Genomic DNA, 24,536 nt, shown 5'->3' on the forward strand with positions numbered 1-24,536 from the left:
CCTTGCTTACTATGGTATGACATGACCATACAAATCAGCCCATGATTAGCCCAAATCATCACATGGCATTTACCCAAAGTGCTTTGAACTCCTTGAGGAAAGGAGCCTGTAAATGCAATCCACTCTGAGAGCTCCACACTGGGACAATTTCTACAGGTCTTATTTAGCTACAGGTACACGGTCCCTAGATAGCAGGGCATCTGGGCCCTGCCATGCTCCATCCAGGCTGGTGCTCAGACTCAGAGCACAGACGGACCAGGCAAACTCATGCTTTCCTTAAAAGACTGGCAAACCCCTGTGTGTCCCTGAAAGCTTCATGGGGCAACAAGGAGAGACCTGGTGACAGGAGTGTGGGGATGCTGAGATGTTAATAAAGGCTCCCAGAGGCGGGCAATGCTCGGCAGCTGCAGCCCCACAGAGGAGGAACGTGTGGGCTGCCAGTGTGCTGAGGCCAGCGCTGGGGCTGCAGGAGACTCCTGAGTCCCAGGCTGCCCTCCCATCTGAAATCTGCCGCCTCACGTGGGCAGGGGAACAGGTGACGGGGCGGGCTGGGTCCTGTCTGTGTAACCGGTGCCTTATCTGTGGCCTCCCTCCCCCCTCTTGCCCACCCCAGCTCTGAACCTACCACAGGGTGGGGGGTCCTGTCATCCTCCCCACTCCCACTCCGACGTCCCTTTCTCTACACCTGCCACCTCTCCAGGGCTTCCAACTCTAACATTTCTGACAGAGGGTGGCCCCAGGGCTCAGTCAGCCTAGAGCCAGTCAGGAAGCCTTACTCCTCTCATCCCCATGTAGCTGTGATGCTCGTATTTGTCCCCAGGCTTCTGGAACAAAAAGGTGCCATCGTATCCACTCAGGTAGCCAGCAAGACCTATCAGCATCTGAGGAGAGAAGGAGAACAAACAAAAAGATGCGAGGCCTCTGAGACGATTCCTCCGCCCCCTGAACCTCCCTCCAGCTGCACCCAGACCTTGGCTTCCCTTGACAACTGTCCATAGACAGAGCACGCCATGTGACATTTTCTCCAGCAGCTGTTGCAGGGCAAAGAATCTTTTGTCTACAGAGCTCAGTGCCTGAAACAAAGCCTCTCTTGTGTGAAGGCCAGGTTCTTGGGAATAGTGCAGACTGAGTACTTGGAGAGAAAACAATCCCACAGGCCCAAGGGCAGGGCCAGCGAGGAGCTCTTTCATTTGCTATGAAATAAAACATGACAGCTCATGGGGGAGGGCCTGGGCGGGGTAGATTTCTGGGAGACTGGTCCACTGAAAGGACGAGGTTCTGAGGCAGAATGAAGAGGGAGGAAAGTGGCCAAGTTGCTACACACCAGGAATAGAGAGAAGGGAAGAAAATGGGAAAATGGGGAGTTCCTGTTGTGGCGCAGCAGAAACAATCCAACTAGGAACCGTGAGATTGTAGGTGCGATCCCTGGCCTCGCTCAGTGGGTTAGGGATCCAGCGTTGCCATGAGCTGTGGTGTAGGTTGCAGATGTGGCTTGGATGCTGCATTGCTGTGGCTGTGGCGTAGGCTGGCAGCTGTAGCTCAGATTGGACCCCTAGCCTGGGAACTTCCATATGCCACAGATGCAGCCCTGAAAAGACAAAAAAAGAAAAAGAAAAAAAAAAAAAGAAAGTGGGAAGATGGAATGCAAGATCAATGCATTTCCCCAGAGGGGAAGAGAAAAATCCCAGTGGAAAAAAATGCCCAAAGGCCAGAGTTTCTCCTATTTCCTGTATTCCAGAGGGAGGCCAGCCTGGCACATCCCAAACCAAAACAAATCAACTATAAACTAAGACTGATAAACGACCAAAAATTTTAAAAACCCTAAAAAGACAAAAGACAAAAATAAAATAAAATACACATTGTTCAATAACTTTAGTCTGACCCCATTTGCATATATCATATGCTGTTCCTATTTGCCTGGAGCCCCGCGCCCAGGGCTGGGATCAGCGGGAAGGGGCAGATAGCCTCAGTTCTGCAGGAGAAAACTTCCTACTCGCCACTTCAAGGAGCTTTTGGATTCTTCGACTGGCTCGGCCTCAGAACCATGACAGCTACTTTGCTCATCACTCTGTTTCAACCAGGCAGAGCACAGAAGCATCAGAGATAAATTAGCGGGGCAGAGGAACCGCCCTCCCTGGGGGCAGCCTTAGAAAGAGGCTTCACATTTCTCCCTTCTCACAGGGGCCAGATGTGAGGAAGGCCAGGCTTCAATAAAAACAAATGAGCCAGTGTTTTCCACACGTCTTCACTGTGCTGAGCTCTAGGGGCCTCCAAGAACAGACAGGCTGTCCCCCGCTGAAAGCCTGGGCTGGGTTTCCTATGAAAAATCTCCTCTACTGCTGAGCTGGTTCCCAGGCTAGCCCAGTGCAAATATCCAGCTCGTCCTCTGGCTTAAATTCCATGGTGGTCGCAGATGCACTTGCCCGAGTGCTGGTGCCAGGCAAGCTCATGAGGCAGTGGCATAATGTTAAGAGAGCAAACTCTAAGCTGGTCTGAAACTTGACGCTGCCACTCACCAGCTTTGCTCCCTATGGCAAACTACTTATCGCCTCTGAGTCCCAGTGTCCCCATCTGTGACATGAGGATTCAACAGTACCTACTTCATAAGGTTGTTCTGAGCATTAACTAAGATGATACATTTTAAAACGACTAAAAGAGGCGGTTCAATTGCCCCTGTTTTATTGCTATTATCTTATAAAGGAGACAGAAAGAAACATAACATTTTTTGTTCCTTCTCTGGGCTCGGAGCTAATTTTGAAATAGGCCACCTCTCCCACCTTCCTCTCCACCCCTCCCACCCGCAGGGCCTTCGCCCTGGTCTCTACCCCATGATCTGGTGCCTTCCCCCAAAGCCCACCTGTCATAGATCACCACCCCTGCCAAGCCTCGCCCACTGCCCTCATCCCCCAGTGCTCCATGCTCCAAGAATACTAACTTCCTAACAGGCAGTTCCTGTCCCCTTGGTATCAAAGATGTCAGCCTCCAGTTAGGAAGAAAGGACTGAGTGAATGCCAGGGCTAATCCGTTAGCCTTCTTGGGGAGGTTCTTGTTTGAGAGTAAAACGAATTCTGATTGATGGAATTTCTGTTTTTCTTTCTTTCTTTTTTTTTTTTTTTTTGCCTTTTTAGTGAAGTTCCCAGGCTAGGGGTCAGATCAGAGTTGCAGCTGCCGATCTACACCACAGTCACAGCAATGTGGGGTTTGAGCTGCATCTGCAACCTCCACGACAGCTCATGGCAATGCTGATCCTTAACCCACTGAGAAAGGCCAGGGATCAAACCTGTGTCCCCATGGATACTAGTCGGGTTCACTTCTGCTGAGCCACAATGCGAACTCCAGAATTTCTTTTTTTTTTTCAATTAAAAAAAAATTTATTTAGAAACCAGGTAAGTACACATTATATTTATAGGAGCTTTAAAAATGAAACACAATAAAATTTGCCCATTTATTTAGTCAAGTCTTCAAAATCTATGAAAAAATCCTTCCTTTTCATTTTCACCTTCCTTTGCTTTTCCTCCCTTTTGTTACATTTCATACTGGAATATAGTTGATTTATAAGGCTGCGTTAGCTTAGATGTACAGCAAAATGATTGAGCTGATTGGTGGAAGTTCTAATTGTAAACCAATGGAAGGAACAGGTCAAAAAAAGAGTAGGCTAGGAGGGGGTTGGAAAAAGGAGTCTTGCGCCCTTAGGACAACCAGCTCCCCTACGCTATTTCAGCTTTATACAACCCCGTTCCTTCTCTCTAGTTCTTTTTTCTTTTTTTCAATTAAGATAAAATTCATATACCATAAAAGTCACCATTTAAAAGGGTACAATTCAGTGGGTTTTAGTTTATTCACACGGTTGAGCGACTATCACCACTACCTAAGTCCAGAATGTTCCATCCCTCCAGAAAGAAACCCCATCCCCATCTGCAGTCGCTCCCCAATACTCCCTCCCCCCAGACCCTGGCAACTACTAATCTAGTTTCTGTCTCTGAGCATTTGTCAATTCTGGACATTTCATATAAATAGAATACGTCTGACTTCTTCCACTTTACATAGTGTTTATAAGATGTGCGTGTGTTGCAGCAAGTGTCAATGCTTCATTCCTTGTTTTGGCTCAATGATATTTCCTTGTAGAGATAATACCACACTTGGTTTATCCATCTTCCAGCTGATGGACTCTCTCTCCGTTCCTGAGCCCAGAGAACTGCTAACCACACCAAAGGTTTTGCGTGAAAGCAGCTGCTCTGGAATGTCAGGGAACTCTTTCTACAAGCCCCAGAATTAACTGTAAATCCAGATCCAAGACTTAGCTCCACCCCTTAGCGGAGCTGCACTCGCCACACTGCTCACCTTTCCCAGAGGCGGGTGCACATCAAAGAAAAAGGTGCGGTTGATATAGTAACTTCCCATTTTTCCAAAGTGAGTCTCATCCCAGCTGAAGGGAAAATAGAAAGAGAAATGAAACTCTTAAATCATTATACAACCCAAAGATTCTTTTAACCAAATGGCATGGTTAAAATTACAGTTAAAACCAAAGGCTGTATTGGAGTTCTCTTGTGGCTCAGTGGCTTAAGAATCCGGCATTGTCATTGCAGTGGCTCCAGTCCCAGCAGTGGCACAGGTTCTTCGATCCCTGGCCTGGGAACTTCTGCATGCCATGGGAGCAGCCAAAAACAAAACAAACAACAACAACAACAAAACACCAAAGGCTATAAGTTTCAAGTAATGAAGGAGAAAAATCTGGATTTAAAAAAAAAAAGCTTTTGACCCAAGTTGCCTGACATCAAGCTGTTCTTTAACCTTCATTCAGGCAGATGAGAAAAGTTGGCAAATATTTACCAACAAGTTATCATAAATTTAAGTTAAATCTATACTTACTCTACATCTTTAGTTTCTATTTTGAAAAGGTAAAAGTTTTGTATAACATAGAAGGGTTTGTATTAAAAATTTTCATCCAAGTCTGCTAGCTTCTAACTGTGAGACTACTTTTGCTCTTAGAAACTACACTACTCTTGCTGTTACAAACTACACTGTGGGCCACTGGTCAGGGAGAGTCTTCCAACCCTGGCTGCCCCAGGAGTCCGATTTTGCTCCCAACTCTGTGAAAATTAACCTGTGAACTATGAACACATTGATCTTATAACAGTGAACTAACTGGTATATAAAAGTGAAGGCTTGCTTACTAAATTAACTACTGATCTAACACCTATCCTTATTGTACAAATTATTTTGTAAGGAAATAAATGATTCTAATACATTAGCTTTTTAAATGATTTTTGTTTTTTTCCATTATAGCTCGTTTACAGTGTTCTGTCGATTTTCTACCATACAGTAAAGTGACCCAGTCACACATACATATATACATTCTTTTTCTCACATTATCCTGCTCCATCACAAGTGACTAGACATAGTTCCCAGTGCTATACAGCAGGATCCCACTGCTTATCCATTCCAAAGGGAATAGTCTGCATCTCTTAACCCCAAGCTCCTCATCCATCCCATCCCTCCCTCCCCCTTGGCAACCACAAGTCTATTCTCATGTCCATGATTTTCTTTTCTGTGGAAAGGGTTATTTAATACATTAGCTTTTTAAACACAATGCAAAAATCGTGTTCTTCTATACAACCACAGTAAACCTCTTCACACCCTAACTGGGGGCTTTACAGCAGCAGAACCAGGCCATTTCTGTAGGCTCTCCCTGCAGAACAGAAGAACAGTTACTTCTTTTTTTTTGGCCACACCCAGGGCATGTGGAAGTTCCTGGGCCAGGGATTGAACCCTCGCCATAGCAGAGACTCTCGCCACTACAGTGGCAACACCAGATCCTTAACCCACTTCGCCACAAGGAAACTCCAACAGTTGCTTTCCAGTGATTCTCCACCCCCAGGACAGCTTCCATGAGCAGTTGCCACTGACCTACAACATAAGGGGCAACATCTGCCTTTACCAAAAGCGTAGGGTTCTTTTTTTTCTTTTTTACTCGTGGGTCCAACAGGAGGGGGATAAATCTACTTGTGCATCTGCTAAGCACACTGCCTGACATGCAGTGAGGACGGTAGCATGGTGAGGTCAAAGAGAGAAATAACTTCCAAGCAGTGTGACAAAACAGATCTGCAGGGAAAAAAAAAAAAAAAAAAGAGTGATTGGATCCCAGCTCCAGCACCTCCTGTCGGCATAACTGGCAAAAATCACTCACCCTCTCTGGATCTCTTTTCTCACCTACACAGTGAAGACAATAAGAGTATCTGCCATGTCACCTGGCAGGGAGGTTATCAGGTAATAAGAGTGAAAGAACTCTGGAGACTATAACGTCCCACGCATGCTGGGCACTACTTAAACTGTCCCAACATTGGGGTTAGTTTTGAAGTCTGTTTGGAACCACACTGATAAAGGGGCATAAGAGTTTTACTTGAAGCAAAACTAGTAGCACTATTCACACTTCCTCCTGGCTTTTGCGCCTGTTTCTGGTGGGGAGACAGTCCTCCCTGGCTCTCTTGCTCCTTTGGACCTTGCAGCAGGTGCCAAGAAGGCAAGCTCCTGCCTGCTCTTGACTCAGGCCACTTCTCAGGAAGAGACAGCATCTCCCTCTGGGCCAAAGAGCACAGACTGCTTATTATAAAAGAGCCGATTCCCCAAGCTCAGTATTCCTCAGCTATGATGCAGCCCAATGAATGTGCTGGCATTCAGCCAGACCAGGCATCACATGGGACATTGGGAGCAAAGGGAACTGAGGCCCACTTACCGATGCTCATCCTGACTGCTGTGCTGTGAGAAATAAAGTCCTTGACCCAGGACTGTATCTTCTGCCAGCATCCATACAACAGTGACAGGCTGACTTCTTAGTTGGCAAGTTGGGTAGACGAGAGCTTGAGACCCTGAGTCATCGCTTTTGATAAAAGAACGGACAAGGGCCCCAGGGACTGAGGGAGAGAATAAGAGAAGACTCCCTGGAATCTGGTAGTGAAAACTCTTGCCCAACTGGGGGGGAAGGGAGGTAATAAGAAGCCCCCCACGGTCCTAGCTATTAATGTGGCTGAGTGGAGACAGGCAGGATTAAAAGTGGCTGGGTGCTGCCTTGCTTACTGCTCATGCGCTTCTGGGCCAAGAGGAAAGGATGTCATCACAACCACGGGGCCATGAGCCAAGTAGCCCCAGGGGAAAGGCAAATGGATGTGGCTGCTGAATCAAGGTGCCCCAAAAGTTTACACAAATGGTGTCAGCAGTGAGGACCCTGCTATTCAATACAGAATCTGGGTAAAATGAAAACACTGAAAGGTCTTTGGGTGAGTTGTGTGCTCAAGCCAAAGGTAAGTTTGCCTTGCTGAGAGGTTCAGAGCCACCCTGTCCCTCTGTGTCCCATGATCTGCCCCGCCACAATCTCAGCTGCTTTAAAGAGGAAGATGATTAAAGGTGGCACTAAGGTCTCCTTGTCCCAGAGGACTAACGGCTATACACACCCACCCTGACATGCTGGGGAACTCCGGGGAGGAGAGGGACCCAAGCTCAAGGACCTATTGGGTACAGGAGCATCCTACTCAAACCCCTGGAGCAGGGGAAGGATTTGCTAGGTGCAAGGGTTACCAAAGGCGTTGAGGGCTGCAGGGCAAGCCATAGCGGTGTGTACAGGGACTGAAAGAAAGGGCTCCTAAGCCCAGGGGCTCACCAGAGACAGGAAAGTACACGGGGAAGAAGTGGTGCCAAGCCTATCGAGGGGCTAAAGGGGAAACAAGGTCTCTCAGGCCCTGCATCCAGCCCTCCCCACATCCCCCACCTGGGAATGGCATGACCTCTGAAGGGCTGTCATTACAGCTCCTGATGGAGGCCTATTAGAGTTGTTAGTTCCAGAAGGAAAAAAAGCACCCAAGTTCAACTGCTGGGTTTGAGCCAAGTCCCAGCAGGGAAGGGAAGGTAAAGTGGCCTGTGGGTAGGGGCCTTGGAACCACTGTTACGGCTCCCACTGCATAGTCATATTTATCCTATATGTGCCTAAGATTACCCCATTCAGACACTGCCACATAGTGAGAGGTGATCCTGTCCCCTCCTGAGTGGTCCTAGAGAAATAATATAAATCACAGAAAGAGAAACAGAAATTACTGCTTTAAAGATGGAACTGGGGGAGGTGGGGAGTGGGGGCAGTGGCAGGAGCGGAGGGCAGGGGAGCAGGTTCTCCAGGATAAACAGCACCATCTGCTGGACACAGGCACCAAGAACACCCTTTCTAATCTACTAAGCTCTTGTTGAAACTGAGGCCCTGACCCATGAAGACTTTCTGGCTCTTTCGCCTGATCGTGCCACTTTGGGGTGGGTCAACTTGAAATCCATGGCTAACAAGGAAAGGGCTCAACAAGTGTCAATGGGCAAATGGAAGTGGTATATTCAAGAGTATGGCTGGCCTGGCCCTAGAGGCATCTGGATTTTTCAAGAGAAGTGGCAGCTTTGCCTTTGGAAGAAACTATCTCCCACTTGACCACCTGAAGCAAAGCTGCTGGCTCAGCAGGGCCTTTGATTCTCAGAGGTTCCTGTTAATGCTTGTGTCTGGTTCACTGATGGTTAGGCTAAATTAAAAGCAGATGGAGGAGTTCCTATAATGGCTCAGCGGAAATGAATCCAACTAGGAAACATGAGGTTGTGGGTTCGATCCCTGGCTTCTCTCAGTGGGTTAAGGATCCAGCGTTGCTGTGAGCTGTGGTGTAGGTTGCAGACTCGGCTCAACTATCCTGTGGTTCTGGTGTAGGCCAGCGGCTACAGCTCCTATTGGACCCCTAGCCTGGGAACCTCCATATGCCACAGGTGCGGCCCTCAAAAGGACAAAAGAAAAAAAATTTAAAAATTTAAAAATTAAATTAAAAATTAAAAAAAAAAAAAAGCAGACAGAGAGTTCCCATTACACCTCAGTGGGTTAAGGACCTGATGCTGTCTCTGTAAGGAAAACAATACTCTCTTCGCCTCCTAGCCCCAGCACCCGGCCTGGCAAAAAATTAATACAGCACAACTAAGTCAAGTGGCAGCTATAGCTTGCAATCTGACCTGCTGCTGAGTCTGTCATCCTGCTATGAAATCAGAAAAACTCCTGTGGACATGGCCAGTCTTGAACTATCCTGATGTACCTGAGAACATCAACATTAATGCCCAAACATGGACTTCCCTCACATGTGTGCAAATACATAGACTGGCACAACCTCCTACTGACATCACTGATATAAATTCATATGCTTCTCCCAACACCCTAGGGCCCTTAAGCTTTGTCCTGTATAGTGATTGAGGCTGAAACTACTCAGTGACACTCACTGCCCATGTGACTTAACCAAACCACCCTAACAGTGATCTAAATCAAACGTGATGGTGATCCAAATAAAATTTAACAAAAAATCCTGAACTGGAGTGACCTGCACCCCTTCAGGTAATTTGTTAGAATGTAGGGAAGAACGTGCCATGGAATGTCTTTCCATTGGGCAGGGGAGTCGCTCTTTTTTTAAATGAGGGACTTCATTGTAATTATTGGCAATGACACCAAAAATCAGAGGTCAGTCTAAACACCTGTGTACAGATGCTAATGGATAAAAGATTGGCCTTAGACTACTTCCCAGATATCTGAAATAAGACTTACTGGTCCTTCCCTCTCAACCCCCCCACCCATCCAACCCCTCCACACACAAACTTCTTGGCCAAACAAATGAACAATTTTCAGAGAGTATAAAACTTTTCCTTCTTCTTGATGGAAACTTTTTAAGTTTACTTAATGAAATTTGACTTCCACAACTTAGTCCTACAAAATAAAACCTTTAAGAAAATATGTCTCTCCTCACAGGATGGTCCTGGGACGCTTGGACACACGAGTTGTTTCGGTTCTCGAGAATAAGGCGCCCAGTTAGGCATGCTCCCCTCCACTGATGCCTGGAATTACTGTAGATGAGGAACTCAGGCCTTAGGAAATTCTGTACTAAGATTCTCCTGGGAAAGTTCAAAGCCACAATTTGAGAGCCAGGTGAGACGTTGCAGCATAACCTACAAGACATGTGACTACTTCCTCAGATCCTAAAGAATCCCACTGCCATTCACCAGAGCAAAAATGACTCCTCTCATAGAGACTGCACCTGGCCAGAAACAGTTTCCCCTCCAGCGCGGCCCCGTCCCTGTGCTGCGAATCCCGCCCCCTCCATGCCCCGGACCAATGAGAAGGCGCGTCATTCCCTCCCAGTTGCCATGGTGCCGAGTCCCTCCCATTACTCACCAGATGTGCGGCGGCTGGTCCAGACGATGGAAGCGGGTGGCGAAGGACATTAGCGTCACCAGGGCCAGTAGAGCCCACTGGCCGGCCGCCTCGAAGCGCCGCGAGCCCGGAACAGGCCGTTTGGGGCTCCGCGCTGTAGTCTCGGCAGCCGCATCCGCGCCCACGGCCCTTGGAGCCTGGGACCCACAGCGGCCCCTCCGGGGACGCAGCTCGGACCCTGCCAGGCCTCCGCCCACCGCCGGTGGCATCCTTACCCTTCTCAGGATGGCCCTCCGGCCTGCAAGCGCGCTGGGTCTTGCGAGCTGCCCGGCCAAGAAGTTACCAAGGGACTTCTCGGGGTTCCTTGGGAAATGTAGTTCCCTGCGCCGGCAGCAGGGCGCCAGGCCCCGCCCTCTAGGCTGGGCGGGGAGTGCGGTCGCCGCCCGGGCCGCTAGGAGGCGGCCAGTGGCGCAGAGCATGACGTCCGGGCGGGCCGGGCCCGGAAGAAAACAGGAGCAAAGAACTACAATTCCCAGCAGTCCCCGGGGCGGAGGCGGGGCGAAAAGGGCGGGGCCATCCAGAAGAGCCCTAAAAGCTCGTTCTAATCCAACCCTTCACGTTACCGACACGAAAACCGAAGTTCTGACGTGTCGGGATCTCACTGGGCCTAAATCGTCGACGGGTCAGAGTCTTAGGCGTGAAGTTTCCTGGTCTGGAAGAAGGGTCGTCCGAATTAGGACATGCAAGCGGGGAAGGTCTGTGCCACGCATCAGGGGAGAGGGGGCGCTACTTGCTGGGGGGGCGAGTTCAAAGGTGAGCCGCTCGGCCCCGCCCCCAGCTCCGACAGCGACTCCCAGCATGCTGTCGGCTGCGGTGGCCCCTCTCTGCGCCTGCGCGCTGTCCGCTGGGGCTGTGGTCGAGGCAGGATTGGCTCCGCAGCGCTGCGTCCAGGTGTAGCGTCCCGGGCTTGGTTGGTGCCCTTGCGCTTCACCTTTCTCCCCCTACCCGATCTTCTAGAACTTCCGAACGTTGTCCCTCGTCTCCCTTTTTGGCGCAGCACTGCATATTTCTTTCCCGACCAGGCCGCACAATAGGTCCAATCGGTTAACATATGGCCTTACAGGGTTGTTTGCATTTTGAAGGGGTTTGCATTGCTAGGGGCGAGGGGAGGCTGTGGCAATTTTCGTCATCACAATCACTTGGGGAACTTAACCGGTTTTCATTTGCGTCTCCTGGGCCCGCCCCAGAACCACTGTATCAATCTCTGGAGGAAGGAACCCAGAATCTGCATGTTTAATAAGCTCCCTGTTGAAACTTATTAAAGGTTGAGAAAGAGCCGCTATTTTAGCTCAAAGGAAGGTGGTGGCACATCAGGCGGGATATAGCATCACTTTCACAATGTGTAACCCTTTCACGTCCAAATGGGATTATAGGAGTCTTTCTTGAAAATCGTGTGTAAGAAATGGTTTAAAAATAAAATCTGAAGAGTTCCCACCATAGTGGGGATATGCTGTAAGGCACCTTCGATCCCCAGCCCCATATAGTGGGTTAAGGATCTGCCTTGCTGCAGCTACAGCTCAGATTCAGTCCTTGGCCTGGGAACCTCCATATGCTGTGGATGTAGCCTTAAAAAGAAAAACAAAAGTGAGAAAAAAATAATAGGCTATTTTTCTTTTTCTGTCTTTTTTTTCTTTTTCTTTTCTTTTTTTTTTAGGGCCGCACCCACAGCATGTAAAGGTTCCCAGGCTAGGGGTCGAATCGGAGCTGTAGCCACTGGCCTACACCATAGTCCCAGCAAGGCTGGATCACCGCATCTGAGAGTACACCACAGCTGACCGCAACACCGGATCCTTAACCCAGTGAGTGAGGCCAGGGATGGAACCCGCATCCTCATGGATGCTAGTCGGGTTCATTAACTGCTGAGCCACGGAACTCCTAAAAGGCTATTTTTCTAAGTAAATAACTATCTGCTAGAGTGATCAGAATCGATATTTGAATTGGAAACAGTTCCTCCAGGAGTGATGATGGGCTTAAAATTTTGCTCTACAAATGCAAAAAGAACATGAAATGGTTTGTGCAGTTAATTGCATTGGTAAGAGAAATAGCAGGAATAGCCCTCCATTACATCTCTTGATGGCCCATAAGTAGATAATGTGAGGGCAGTGGCATTCTGTGATCACAGGTCAAAGGTGTAACATTTAGTAATTAAGTAAGGCATTGCTTCAAGGATTCTAAGCTAATGTCTATGCCTCTCTAGTCACTGCTTTGGCCCCAGGAGCCCCACCAACCTCACCAGTTAAGGAAAGGGATACACCTCAGAACAGAGTACATGCAGTTATAGCCACTCAACTCCTATCAATGACACCTGCTGCCTGTCTCTTCCCTCTGCCAGAACTACCTTCACTTACCCCACAAAAGTTGCCTTCAGGATAGATTGGAACTCCCAGGCTTGGGAACCAACTTGGGATGGGGCTGGGGGGAAGGGATGGGTTCCCCACTGTGCCATAGCCCACGTAGAAGAGTTGGTAGTTCAGGGCTGTGCCGTGGCCCACGTAGAAGAGGTGGTAGTTCAGGGATGGTGAAAGCATGGTCAGGTAGCAGTTTAGTGAGCTGGGAGATGCGAATGGAAGAGAGAACTTGGGTGAAATATCTGTCGTCAGAGGTGTGGTAGACGGGGGCGATCTAAGACATTCTGAGTTCTTACTCATCCATAAGGATGTATATGTGTCTGCTGGAAGCTTCACGAGTCCTAATTACTGGTAACTCTGGACTGGGTTTTGCTTTGAAGTTCTGGTTACCAAGAAGCACCAAAGGAATTAACTTCAAGTCCCCTAAACTCTAGAGAAGTCACACACCCAGCTGCCTTCAGGGGCTTCAAGTTAACAAAAATGAGAGAAGTGGGCCATATGGGGGCCATGGCAGATCTGAGAGGGCATGCCCTGACTAAAGGGTACCATTCGTTGGCTCTGATCAGTTGTTCCTACTCAGTTGAGTCCACTGTCTCTAGATTTTTTTTTTTTTTTTTTTTAGAGAAAACATAGAGTTCCCATTGTGGCTCAGCAATTAAGAACCCAACACGTTGTCCATCAGTATGCAAGTTTGACCCCTGGCCTTGCTCAATGGGTTAAGGATCCCATGTCGCTGCAACCTGTGGCATAGGTCACAGATGCATCTCAGATCCAGTGCTGCTGTCCCTGTAGCGTAGGCCAGCAACTACAGCTCTTATTGGACTCCTAGCCTGGGAACTTGGATGTGCTGCAGGTACAGCCTTAAAAAAGGAAAAAAGAATAAAATAAAACGGACAACAGGATTTGTATTAGGAAACAATGTGATTTTTAATGTTAGCAACTAATTGAAACGTTTTGAAATAAAGTGTATACCAAACAACACTGTGGGCTGCCAACTTGTGTGACTTCAGCTCTGGAGTCAATGGGCCTATTCCCCAGCTATTTTTATGAGACCAGCTGAGAGCCTGGAGCACTGAGGGTTGGAGTGTTGAAAGCAATGGGCATCAAAGCATCAAAAAATTAGATTTTCTGGTCTTTCTGCCACCATCGGAAGCCATTCAGCTGTCATTTTAGGGCAGCCCTTTGTTTTACAGATGAGGGAACTGAAAACTTAGAGAAACGGAGGGATTTGTACTGAGTCATGTAGAACTAGTTCTTGCATGGGGACCAGACCCCAGGTATACCAGCTCCCAGCCCCCTGCACTCCATGAACTGCTGCTTCAAAACCAGGCCTCCCAGAGTTCCTATTGTGGCTCAGTGGTAACAAACCCAACCAGTGTCCATGAAGATGCGGGTTTGATCCCTGGCCTCACTTAGTCTGTTAAGGATCTGGTGTTGCCTTGAGCTGTGGTGTAGGCTGCAGACACAGCTCAGATCCTACTTTGCTGTGGCTCTGGCATAGACTGGCAGCTGCAGCTCTGATTCTACCCTGAGCCTGGGAACCTCCGTGTGCCACAGGTTTGGCCCTAAAAAGCAAAAAAAACAAAAACAAAACAGGCCTCCCCGTCTGCCCAGAACGAAAATCTTCCCACAGGTTGGAAAGAGATGCCCTTTCTGACCAGAGTCAAAGTTCCCTTGATACTTGTTTAGCCCAGCTTTCCCATTGGTTCATGGGACCCACCCCTTCAGGGTTCCTCGGACTGCCCTGCAGCTCTGTGGGAAGGGACATTCCCTGAGAGGCTGAGGGTCAGCACAGCACCATGGCTGAGTCCAGCAAGGTAAGGAGGGCACCTGCAGGCTGGCTGCCCCTTTGGGGACCCGTCAGACCTCAGGAATGCGTGACAGCACAACCTGGAGCCGAGGGACCTCACATGACTTCCAGAGAGCTCTGAGTCTGGCCTGAGTTTCCCCGACGCAGGGAGGAAGCAGTGCTGGCTTGGAGCCCCCTGGCTGGGGCTGAACCTACCAAGCAGCGGCTAACATGCCTCCTTGTCCTCTCTCCTCAGCCCATCCTCTATTCCTATTTCCGAAGCTCCTGCTCGTGGAGAGTGCGAATCGGTAAGAGTTGTGCCTCCACCAGAGCCTGGGTGGGGTGGGGTGCGTGGAAGGAGTCCTGGGTGAAACTTCTGGAACCCTCGGCCTTGAATGGCACCCCTACCTCGGAAGTCCAACAAGAGGAGAGGAAGGAAGGGACAGCTGTCTTTTCTCCTGGTCCCACCACCTCTCCCACGCTGCTCTCCAGAGGCCCTTAGCAACCAGGCTTCGGGCAGGCTCGCAGAATCCAGAGGTCCTTGGCAACTGGCAGGGAACAGCTGGCCTTCCTCAGTTCTTATCTTATGTCATCTGGCAAATTAAATAGAATGGGCCAGTGTCCACCCCAGAGGCAGCAGGGAAGGAGAAACTGGGGCCCTCTGGTTAGTCCTAGTCTGACCCTTCTCTGCCTCAGCTAACACGGCCCTTGACAAAGGTCAGCGTCATAGCAGCTCACACAGAGGGAGACCGGCACTGAGCTTTTGCGTTCGTGATTCCATTTAAACTGCAACAACCCTAGGAGGGAGGTGTTACTGTCACCACTGTACAGGCAGGGAATTTGGGACACGGGAAGGTTACATAACTTGCTCCAGGTCATGGTGCTAGTAAGAGGCAGAGCTGCAATTTGAACCAGCTAGTCTAGCTCCAGAGTCCATGTTTTCTACCGCACCGTGCTGCCTGCAGATGCTGAAAAACACACCGAGGCTCATGAAGTTACTTGCCTAAGACCACACAGCTAGTGAATGTGATGACATTTGAACCCAGGCAGCCCACTTCTAGAAGCCTGGTCCTGACGGGAAGCCATCCTGCACAGCCCACTTTCTCCTACAGACACATGGTGTTAGCTGGCATCCATAGGCAAGAACACTGGAGTAGGACCTGTTTCTCCAAGAAGACTCCATCCCGAGGTCCGGAGCCTCTGCCCCCAGCTGGGCCAGACCCGAGCAGCATGGGCACTGTCTCTGCAGGGCCTGCATTGGCTTCCCATCTGGCCCTGAGAGAGCTTTCCCTCTCCTGGGTGGAGCTGCCAGTGCTGAGGAGGAGCCCAGCATCTCCCAGGCTCTCTGCAGACCCTGACACGGTTCACCCTCCTCCCCCCACTCCTTTGCCTGACACTGGCCATGGCCATATTTTAATGTACAAGCAAGCGTGTCCGCATTCGCCTGGCCTCCTCCACTGGAGGAGTGATCTACCCTCTCCTCACCAGGAGAAAACATCAAAGGAGAAAGGGAGGAAATCCAGCCACTGGGAGTGACAGCAAATGTGCTGAGACCACCAGAGAGCCCTGTTTCCCTGCTTGGCATCTGTATAAACAGCCCTGAGGACACAGAGGGTGGATTAGAAAGGGATTCTTCCCTAAACAGAAGAGGGACCCTGCGTAGTCACGGAGCGCCTTCCCTCGGCCCTCAGGTGCCTTAATGAAGGAATAATTGCATGTCTCCAAGAAATAAGCCCTGCTTGCCACTGGCCCCACAGGGGACGGAGTGAAGGGGACACTTCCCTGCTGTCCTCCAGGACCCGCAGTGTGCCAGGGCGCAGGCCCCCATGGCTCTGCCCAGGGCCGTGAAGACTCCAGTGCAGATACAGAGAGTTCAGGGGTGAGAGGGGCAGAGCATCGTGGCCCTGAGATCAGGGAGCAGGTGGCGGTCAAGGAAGCTGGACCAAGCAGACAGGGCTGCCCCACAGTGTGGAGAAGGAAGCTCCCTCCCTCTTGTCACCCTGGGAAGTGTGCTCAGTGGCTGTCCCCCGACCGCTGTCTGCTGTCTCTTCTAGCTCTGGCCTTGAAAAACATCGACTATGAGATAGTAACCATCAACCTCATAAAGGATGGGGGGCAGCAGGTAAGGAGGCCGCCCCAGACCGCAGTGTAGGAGTTAAAGGCCTTGGAAAGGGACCCACCGGGGGTGCTGACTTCTGCCCCCTAAAGATGCACCTGTGCCCCCATGACCCCCATGGACAGAGGAGGCTGCTGGCTCTCCCTGTGGGGCTGATGGCAAGCTCAGCAGCAAGAGGAGCCATGGGAAGGGCCCAGGTTCCAGGCTCCATAGCTCAGCCTGGCCCCTCAAGATCTGACTCCAGGAGGGTGGGTGTGAGTGGGTCCTCTGGATGTGCCTTGGTGGCCACATAGAGGGTGCACAGAGGGAATTCCCATTGTGGCTCACTGGTTAAGAACTCAACCAGTATCCATGAGGATGCGGGTTCAATCCCTGGCCCCACTCAGTGTGTTTGCTGTGGTGTAGGCCGGCAGCTGTAGCTCCTAGCCTAGGAACTTCCATATGCCATAGGTGTGGCCCTAAAAAGCAAAGAAGAAGAAGAAGGTGCAGGAACAAGCACAGAGCCAGGCCACTGTATCTTAGCTGCCACTGGGGATGGGGCTAGTACATGGATCCCCAGTATCACCCTGGGCCCAGGAGCCAGGGCCCTGCCCTGGGGAGGGAGGTGCAGGTGGCCAGTAGGCCTGGGGGCTTCCTGCTTGTTAGACTGTATTAGCCATCTCAGGCCAGGCCACCCAGCCCACCAGGGCCTTGTCTCCACAGTTCTCCAAAGAATTCCAGGCCCTGAATCCCATGAAGCAGGTGCCGGCCCTGAAGATTGATGGAATCACCCTCAGCCAGTCAGTGAGTGGAGGCTTTGCGAGGCCCCCCATGAGCATGGTGCCCTGAACAAGAGGACTTCACAGCTCTTCCTTGCCTGTGTCTGGCCAAGGCATCTAGCCCTTCACAGGGATGAGGAAGGGAGGGAGGTTGCTTGCTTGCTTTGGGAAGTGGAGGGCGACTCAAGCATGTGGGGAACCGAGTTCTGTAGGGCCAGGGGAGCGAGCCTCTTGGCTTCACGGGCTCGAGGGAAGGAGGGTAAGAAGGAGGAGGATCAGGGGAGGTGATGGTGCTGGTGTTGGAGGCGGGGGAGAAGAGGGGTTTGCAGTCCCCTCTGGTCCAGGAGTCCAGGCCCTCCGCCTGCCTCACTGCTCCCCTCCGGACAGCTGGCCATCATTGAGTACCTGGAGGAGACCCGGCCCACGCCCCGACTTCTGCCTCAGGACCCAAAGAAGAGGGCCCAAGTGCGCATGATTTCTGACCTCCTCGCCAGTGGCATCCAACCCCTGCAGGTGGGCCTCGGTGCACTTGCTCCCTTGCACACCTCTCACACTTGTGTCCCCTCACGCACTCTCACCTTCACACACTTGCCCCCTGATAGCAGGGAGCGCATCGTGAGGCGCCCAGCGTGTGGGCAGGGGTGGCGAGAGGACAGAGGGGGTTCTCAGGCACTTAGACCTGGACCTCATGGCAGAGAGAGGTGGGAGCCCAAAAAGTACTGCCTCCCTGGGGCCCTGTGTTCTGAGGAGCCCCGTGTTCTGAGGAGCCCCAGGTTTCCAAGGACGTGTGCAGAGGTGGCCGAGGTGGGGAAAGGGCCAGGTGGCGGGGAAAGGCTGAGCACACAGGGCCCAGCCCCCCAACCTTTAGCCAGAGCAGCCTCCCTTTCACCTGTTCTGTATCCTAGATCCAGATTCTCTAAGTTTTTTCCCCCCCACCCAGTGGTAAAACAAAAATATATATATATATATACATATACGTATATATATAAAGTTCATCCATAAAACAAGCAAAAAACAATTCATCTGTGCAAAACCCTGACTTTGCAAATAAGAAAACAGCCCCAGAAAGATGGAATGATTTCGCAGTCACTCTAAGTGTGACAGACTTTGCACCTGTGCCCCCACCCCCCGCCCCCATGTCACTTCGTCTTTCTCAACAAAGGAGGTTGGAGCAGACAGACATCCAAAGCTCCTGAACACTGGCCCTATGTGCCTCCCCCATGCTGCCCCCAACCCTGTATGACACCCCTGCTCCTCCCAAGGGACCATGTCAAGAAGAAGCATTGGATGCAAGGGAGAGAGGCCTTGAGTTGTGCCCCCACCTTTACACGTCTCTGCCAGAGTCACGGGCTCCCATAATACAGGGGCTGCTGGGATCGCCCCCTCCCATCCACCTCAGGGCCCAGATGGGAGAAAGGAGCTCGCAGGGCCTGGGGCAGGACAGGTGTACAGCCAGGGACACGGGGGAACTGAGCATGCCTGAGGGGGCTTGGCCAAGTGGAGGGGCTCAGCCCGGCTCCCAAAGCTCACCCTAAGTTTTCCTTGGGCTACACAGAACTTGTCTGTCCTGAATCAAGTGGGAAAGGAGAACCAGCTGACCTGGGCCCAGCGGGTCATCGCTCCTGGCTTTAACGGTGAGTCCTCACTCCTGTGAGCTGCCCCACGGTGACCTCTCAGAGAAATGGCCCTGGGCATCTGCAACAGCCTCCCAGGCTCTTTGGTCTTGACAGTGACATAGAGGAGGATGGGGCAGGGGTGGGGGAGGCGCAGGGCCAGAGAGGCATTGGCTGGACAGCATCCAGACCTGACTCCAACCTCTGGCAATTCTGGAACCTCATACCTGAGACCCTTTGGAGCTGAATGGCCCAAATTCTGCTTCACTCTCCAGACCAGCCAGGAAGCCAAGGCCAGCAAAGCAGTAGCCCATCGGTGTAAGAGCAGCTGCCTTGGCCAGTGGCGTGTCACATCCCCTGCGGGGAGGGAATGGTGGCTGAATTTGAAGAGCCCAGGGAGGCATCACCTCCTGCCCACGTCCCCATCAGCCCTCTTGAGATCTGATTGCCGCATTCCCTCCGGCGCACACTCCAGCCTGGCACTCGGCTGCCCATTTCATAGCTGTGGATGTCAAGGCCCAGAAACGCTCATCTCCCTGTCTGTGCCTCCCCACAGCTCTGGAGCAGATCCTGCAGAGCACAGCGGGGAAGTACTGCATGGGAGATGAGGTAAGCCCTCCCCGGCCTGCCCACGGCAGCTTCCCCTTAGGCTGACCTCGGGCTGCCACTGTCTCCACTTAGACTCAGCCACCTCCTTCCCGCCCCGGGCAGGCAGGGCTTGGAGAGTTTCCTGAGGAGGCGTCTGCAGTGGGGGTGAGGGGAGCCAGGGACCCAAGGTTGCCCTCTCTGTGTAAAGCAGACGTTAGCTCCTGGGCCGGGGGGCGGGGGGCTCCTTAGCTCACTCCCAGTCAGCTGCCTCAAGAGGAAGTGAGTTTCTCATTCCTAGAGGTATTGAAGCTGAAGGTATTCATCTCTGAGTTGCAGAGGTGGCCCAGCCAGGAGATGAGGGCTTAGACTAGGTGATGTCTCTGTTCCCTTCCAGTCCTAAGATTCTAGGATTCAGGTGCCCTTGACTCCTACAGGTCCTCCCTGTGGTAATTCTGGTTCCAGAGCCCCCCCACCCCACCCAGAGGCGCCCCCTCCCTGCCGGGAGCCCTCTCTAAGTGCCCACAGTGGCAGGTTTCAGCAAGCAGAGTGCCATGCACTAAAAGCAATCAAGCCTTCTCCAGCCATCCATAGAGTTGGCTGTCAGAGGTGGCTTCAGCTCCAGGGACAGACCCCTGGGGGGCCCAGGGGAGGTGAGGAGGGTGGGGTAGAAGGACCAGGAGCAGACGGGATTGCCAGAGGCCAGCACCACAGTGCTGTCACCAGTGGGAGTCTGGGGAGCACAGCCTGATACAAGCCCACTCAACCCTCTTTGCAGGTGTCCATGGCTGACCTGTGCTTAGTGCCTCAGGTGGCAAATGCTGAAAGGTAAGAGAGAGCGCTGCCACGCTCCCCCTTCCTCCTGGCTCCTCCCCTCAAAAGGCCCGAAGTCAGGCCCCATCTTCATCCCCAGCTGGCCCCGGTGCCCCCGCCACACCAGCCACTGTGGCCTGAAAGAGGCCAGAAGTCAGGGGATCACCCCTACTGCGCCCACCGCAGCCCGGGTGATACTGCATCATAGCCCCTGCTCCTTAGGGGAGGCATCTCACTTCGTGGACACCCCTAAAAGAAAGCACCCCAAGAGCCCACTCTCCCCAGACGTGGTGTGTCTGCTCTTCTCCGTCAGCCCTTCAATAAAGGCACGAATGAGGACCTCCCTGGGGAAGGCCTCCTGCCAGGCACCATGAGGGGCACGCAAATGTCTAGCCCATTCCCTGCCCTCAAGAGGCTTGCTGACGTGGGCGGGGAGAAGATCTGTGCGGAAATGCCCCGCACTGCGCCTTATACACAGGAGCTTCTGTAAACAGCCATGGCCCGGGATGGGACAGGAGGAGGAGGAGATGCCAGCTGATACTGCATCCGCCCTGCCCCTCCCCAGAGAGCTAGCTGTGAACAAGGCTCCCTGACCTGGCAGGGCTGCCCTCCTAGTCCTTCCCCGGTCAGCCTCGGGGACCCCGTCCAGCCCTGCCTCCGGGCTCCCCCACCACCCACAGGGCAGCCTCCCTGTGTCCCTGCAGACCTTGGCTTAGGTGGGGGTTTCTCTGCCACAGGTACAAGGTGGATCTCTCTCCCTACCCCACCATCAGCCGCATCAACAAGTCCCTGCTGGCCTTGGAGGCCTTCCAAGTGTCTCACCCCAGCCGGCAGCCAGATACACCCCCCGAGCTGAGGGCCTAGCTCTCAAACTGTATCCCACTGGTGCTGGGGCAGGGAGCGGGTGCGGGAGCAGAAGCTGGGTGAGCTGAGTGGGCCTGGAAATAAGTGAGGCCCAACTGGAGAGGCAGAAGACTTGAACTCCTAGCCCTTGACCTTGAACTCTCGCCCTGTATCTCCCTTCCCACTGAACCTCTTTCTGGGTCAGCCCCCTCATGTGTCACATGTGGGGAGGGTGGCGGGGGGCTGCGGGGAGGAGGCTGGGCGGGAGCGTTGCCTGCTGTCTGTGTCACGTGCAGTCATGAAACGAATGTAAAGTGTCTGGCACATTTACAGAGAGCCACGAGCAAGGTCAAGTGTCTCTTTCCAGCCCCTCCCCTGTACCTGACTCCAGAGAATTGCCCCCCTGCCCCAAAATTGGATAATTAAAGCCCAGGCCTCCAGGTTGTTGCGTTAAGGCTGAGCTGGGTTCCAGAAGGTGAACACTTCCCAGCTGGAACCCCCTTGCGTCTGGACCAGGAGAGAGAGTCAGCAGCCACTTTCCCCCCCTGTGGTTGGCGTGGCCGCTGGGACCTCAGGGCAAGGGAGAGAAGTCAGCCCAAAATCCTGCCCGAGAGCATCAGACAAGACCCAGAAGAGAGCAGGTAAGAGAAGCAGGAGAGGAGGCATTCTGTGACCAGCTGAGCACCCAGGCCATGAGACCATTGGTCAGGTCCATGGCGACACTGAGGGGGACGCTGGCCCTCTCAGCCCAGCCCCTCATCTTCAGGGGCAGCATTCTCTGGACCAGTCCCAGGATTAGGTACTTGGGATCCATCTGGTTGTGACTGGTCCTGGGAACTGGAAGCAGTCTCCTCCTCCATGGGCAGCGTGCATGCCACTGCCAGACTAGTTCAGACCAACCAGGTGACAGTTGACCTTGGGCTGCCCTGGAGGGTGGACGTTCCCATGCCTGGCAGTGTTCAGCCAGAACCAGGATCACCTCTCGGCAGAGACACTGTAAGGAGATAGGGGTTCCTTCTAGGAAAGAAACCAGATGACTTTTAGGTCCCATTCCTGAGCATCATTTCCCTGCATGGCTGAGGTTTAAACAGGGATGAAGATATTTACATCTGGTCCACACGGAAGACACCCTTCTTGGCCATGAGTCCCTTTTCTTTAGCCCCCATCCCAGGGCACCTAGTTCTCCCCTCTCACGCCAGGCTCCTTTGTGGCCGGGTCCCAGTCTCTAGAATGACCAAAGTGGGCCCCTCTTGTTCCTGGGGCGAGTTTGTCCTGGCAGAGCCAGAGAGAGGCACAGGAAGATAGATGAGACACAGCGGTCGTGAGGGAGATGGTGGTGCCTGCGGTCCTGCCCTGCTGCCATCTGGACCCTTTGCCTCAGGTTACTCCAGACTTGCCTGGCTGCATACGGCTCACCTGGGCTGTCCCCAAGAAACCTGTACCTGAGATAAGAGCCTCATCTCCCCAGCTCAAGAATCAGTAACAGTCCCCTGACTTGACTTTTGAAGTGGAAGGTGATTAAACTGCCCATCGAAGAGTTCCTGATGGCCTAGTGGTTCGGGATCCAGTGTTGTCACTGCCGTGGTTAAATCCTCGGTCTGGAAACTTCCCCATGCCATGGGTGCAGCCAAAAAAAAAAGTGCCTGTGGGTTTTAAAGAGAGAATGAACTCAGGGAAAATGAGGGTGGCCTCCTGTCTGAGGCCAAACTCCTACAACTCCCACAGCAGTGTGCTTCCTGGAGAGACAGTGGGACCAGGGAGGAGCAGAGGGCAAGCTGCAGGGGGTAGGCTTGGCTAAGTGGGGTGTTGCCACTGCTTTCCCAGAGGAAGGACACAGCTGACTCTGCCTCCCGCCAACAGGTGTCTTTGGGAGCCCAAATAATCCAAAACAGTTTCCAGCACTGCTGAGGTTAGTTACCAGGTTCCCCACTGTTTCTGCCTCCCAGTCTTGTTTTCAGGCAACAGAGAAGCCCAAGTGGAGTCCTGAGTCCTGGGAGGAGAGGGCACTAGACAGAATCCATATCTAGGACCAGGTACAGAGGCGGAGAGCACCTGAGACCACTCCCCAGGCCTGAATGATTCCACCAGGAACTAGAACAATGAGGGGGTGGACCAGGGTTCTTCCCAGAAGGAAATTATCTGGTGGCTGTCCTGCTCCAGCTAGGAGTAGACATCCCGCTTCCTTCAGTCTGCCACATGTGGTGAGGCTCCCCACTCAGGGGACTCCCCAGGCTGGGAGCTGGGGTGTGTGGCTGTGTGATGGGCATCTGGTGGACGTGGCCCCTGCTCTTACTGTCCCTCTCCTGTTGAACCTGGGACTCCATCGGCCACCCTAAAATAGGTGGGCAAAGCTGAAGAGATCTAAATGAGGGAAAGCGGAGACACAGCCTCAATTGTCAATTATCAAGCGTTACAGACACCAAGTGTGAGGTGAAAACCAGGCAGGTGTGTGTGGGGGGAGGTAGAGAACAAACGCTGTGGCTCTTCCTCTGGGTTCACCGGAGATCCTTGGAGTCCGCGACATTTCTGAGGCCCTCTTCTGTCAACTGGTTGTGCCCAAACCCAGACAAACCCGTCCTTCCCCACAAAAACAAATGTGTCTAAGCCAAAGAAGCTCACTCCAGGTGCCTCTGGGCCACCTCACCTGGAAAGTGCTGGGTTCTTCAAGTATCCCCCACATCCATTACCTGAGCCACCCGAAGAAGTGGGTGCTGCGAACCTTTGTGGCTCTCAGCTGCACTAGCTCTGGAAGAACCATAATCTGTCTCCTTGTGTCATGATGCTTTTGTGAAGGAGATTTTTGGGGTGTTTTTGTTTTTGTTTTTCGCCAAGTATCTCCTTCTTTATTTTTTTCCTTTTTAAAAAAAATTATTATAGTTGATGTACAATGTTCTATTAATTTCTGTTGTACAGAAAACTGACCTGATTATACATCTATATACATTCTTTTTCTCATAGTGTCTTCCATCATGTTCCATCACAAGTGATTGGATGTAGTTCCCTGTATTATAGAGCAGGACCTCATTGCTTATCCACTCCAGATGCAATAGTTTGGATCTGCTAACCCCAAACTTTCAGTCCATCCCACTCCCTCCCCCTCCCCCTCGGCAACCACAAGTCTATTTTCTGTGTCCATGAGTCTGTTTCTGTTGTTGACAGGTTCATTTGTGCCATATTTTAGATTCCACACATAAGTGATATCATACTATTCAGCCATAAAAAAGAACAAAATAATGCCATTTGCAGCAACATGGATGGAACTAGAGATTCATAGTAAGTGAAGTAAGTCAGATTTTTGTATTTTAAAGCTAGAATCTGAGCCATGGCTTGCCACACAGTCTGTAGCCCCACGGGCTGGTCCCCAGGCCAGGGCTGGAAACTATCCTTGCCACCTTCTTCACCTGGAACTG

General features: G+C 51.9%; 2 protein-coding genes across 3 annotated transcripts in view; one reads left to right on the forward strand and one right to left on the reverse strand.

Annotated features, from left to right (window-relative positions):
* Positions 1 to 10,807, reverse strand: part of POMT2 (protein O-mannosyltransferase 2) — a 39,293-nt gene extending 28,486 nt beyond the window's left edge. Inside the window, exons 1-3 of the mRNA XM_047794922.1 lie at positions 10,223 to 10,807; positions 4,342 to 4,426; positions 777 to 881 (exon numbers count right to left, since the gene is read on the reverse strand). Coding sequence (XP_047650878.1) covers positions 777 to 881; positions 4,342 to 4,426; positions 10,223 to 10,680 — 648 coding nt within the window. The 5' untranslated portion in view covers positions 10,681 to 10,807. The remainder of the gene's footprint in view (positions 1 to 776; positions 882 to 4,341; positions 4,427 to 10,222) is intronic.
* GSTZ1 (glutathione S-transferase zeta 1) lies at positions 10,807 to 22,666 on the forward strand. Of its 2 annotated transcripts, none has more exons than XM_047794923.1 (9): positions 10,807 to 10,956; positions 14,655 to 14,706; positions 16,453 to 16,520; positions 17,217 to 17,297; positions 17,660 to 17,785; positions 18,828 to 18,906; positions 19,442 to 19,494; positions 20,249 to 20,298; positions 21,021 to 22,666. In XM_047794923.1, exons 1-9 carry the CDS (start codon positions 10,942 to 10,944, stop codon positions 21,145 to 21,147), a joined length of 651 nt encoding a protein of 216 aa, XP_047650879.1. In that variant the 5' UTR covers positions 10,807 to 10,941; the 3' UTR covers positions 21,148 to 22,666. The 2 variants fall into 2 exon arrangements, with proteins under 2 accessions (XP_047650879.1, XP_047650880.1); XM_047794924.1 differs by lacking the exon at positions 21,021 to 22,666 and adding an exon at positions 20,506 to 20,994.
* Positions 22,667 to 24,536: the final 1,870 nt, after the last annotated feature.

Source organism: Phacochoerus africanus, chromosome 9, assembly GCF_016906955.1.
Source record: "Phacochoerus africanus isolate WHEZ1 chromosome 9, ROS_Pafr_v1, whole genome shotgun sequence".
Classification (NCBI taxonomy): domain Eukaryota; kingdom Metazoa; phylum Chordata; class Mammalia; order Artiodactyla; family Suidae; genus Phacochoerus; species Phacochoerus africanus.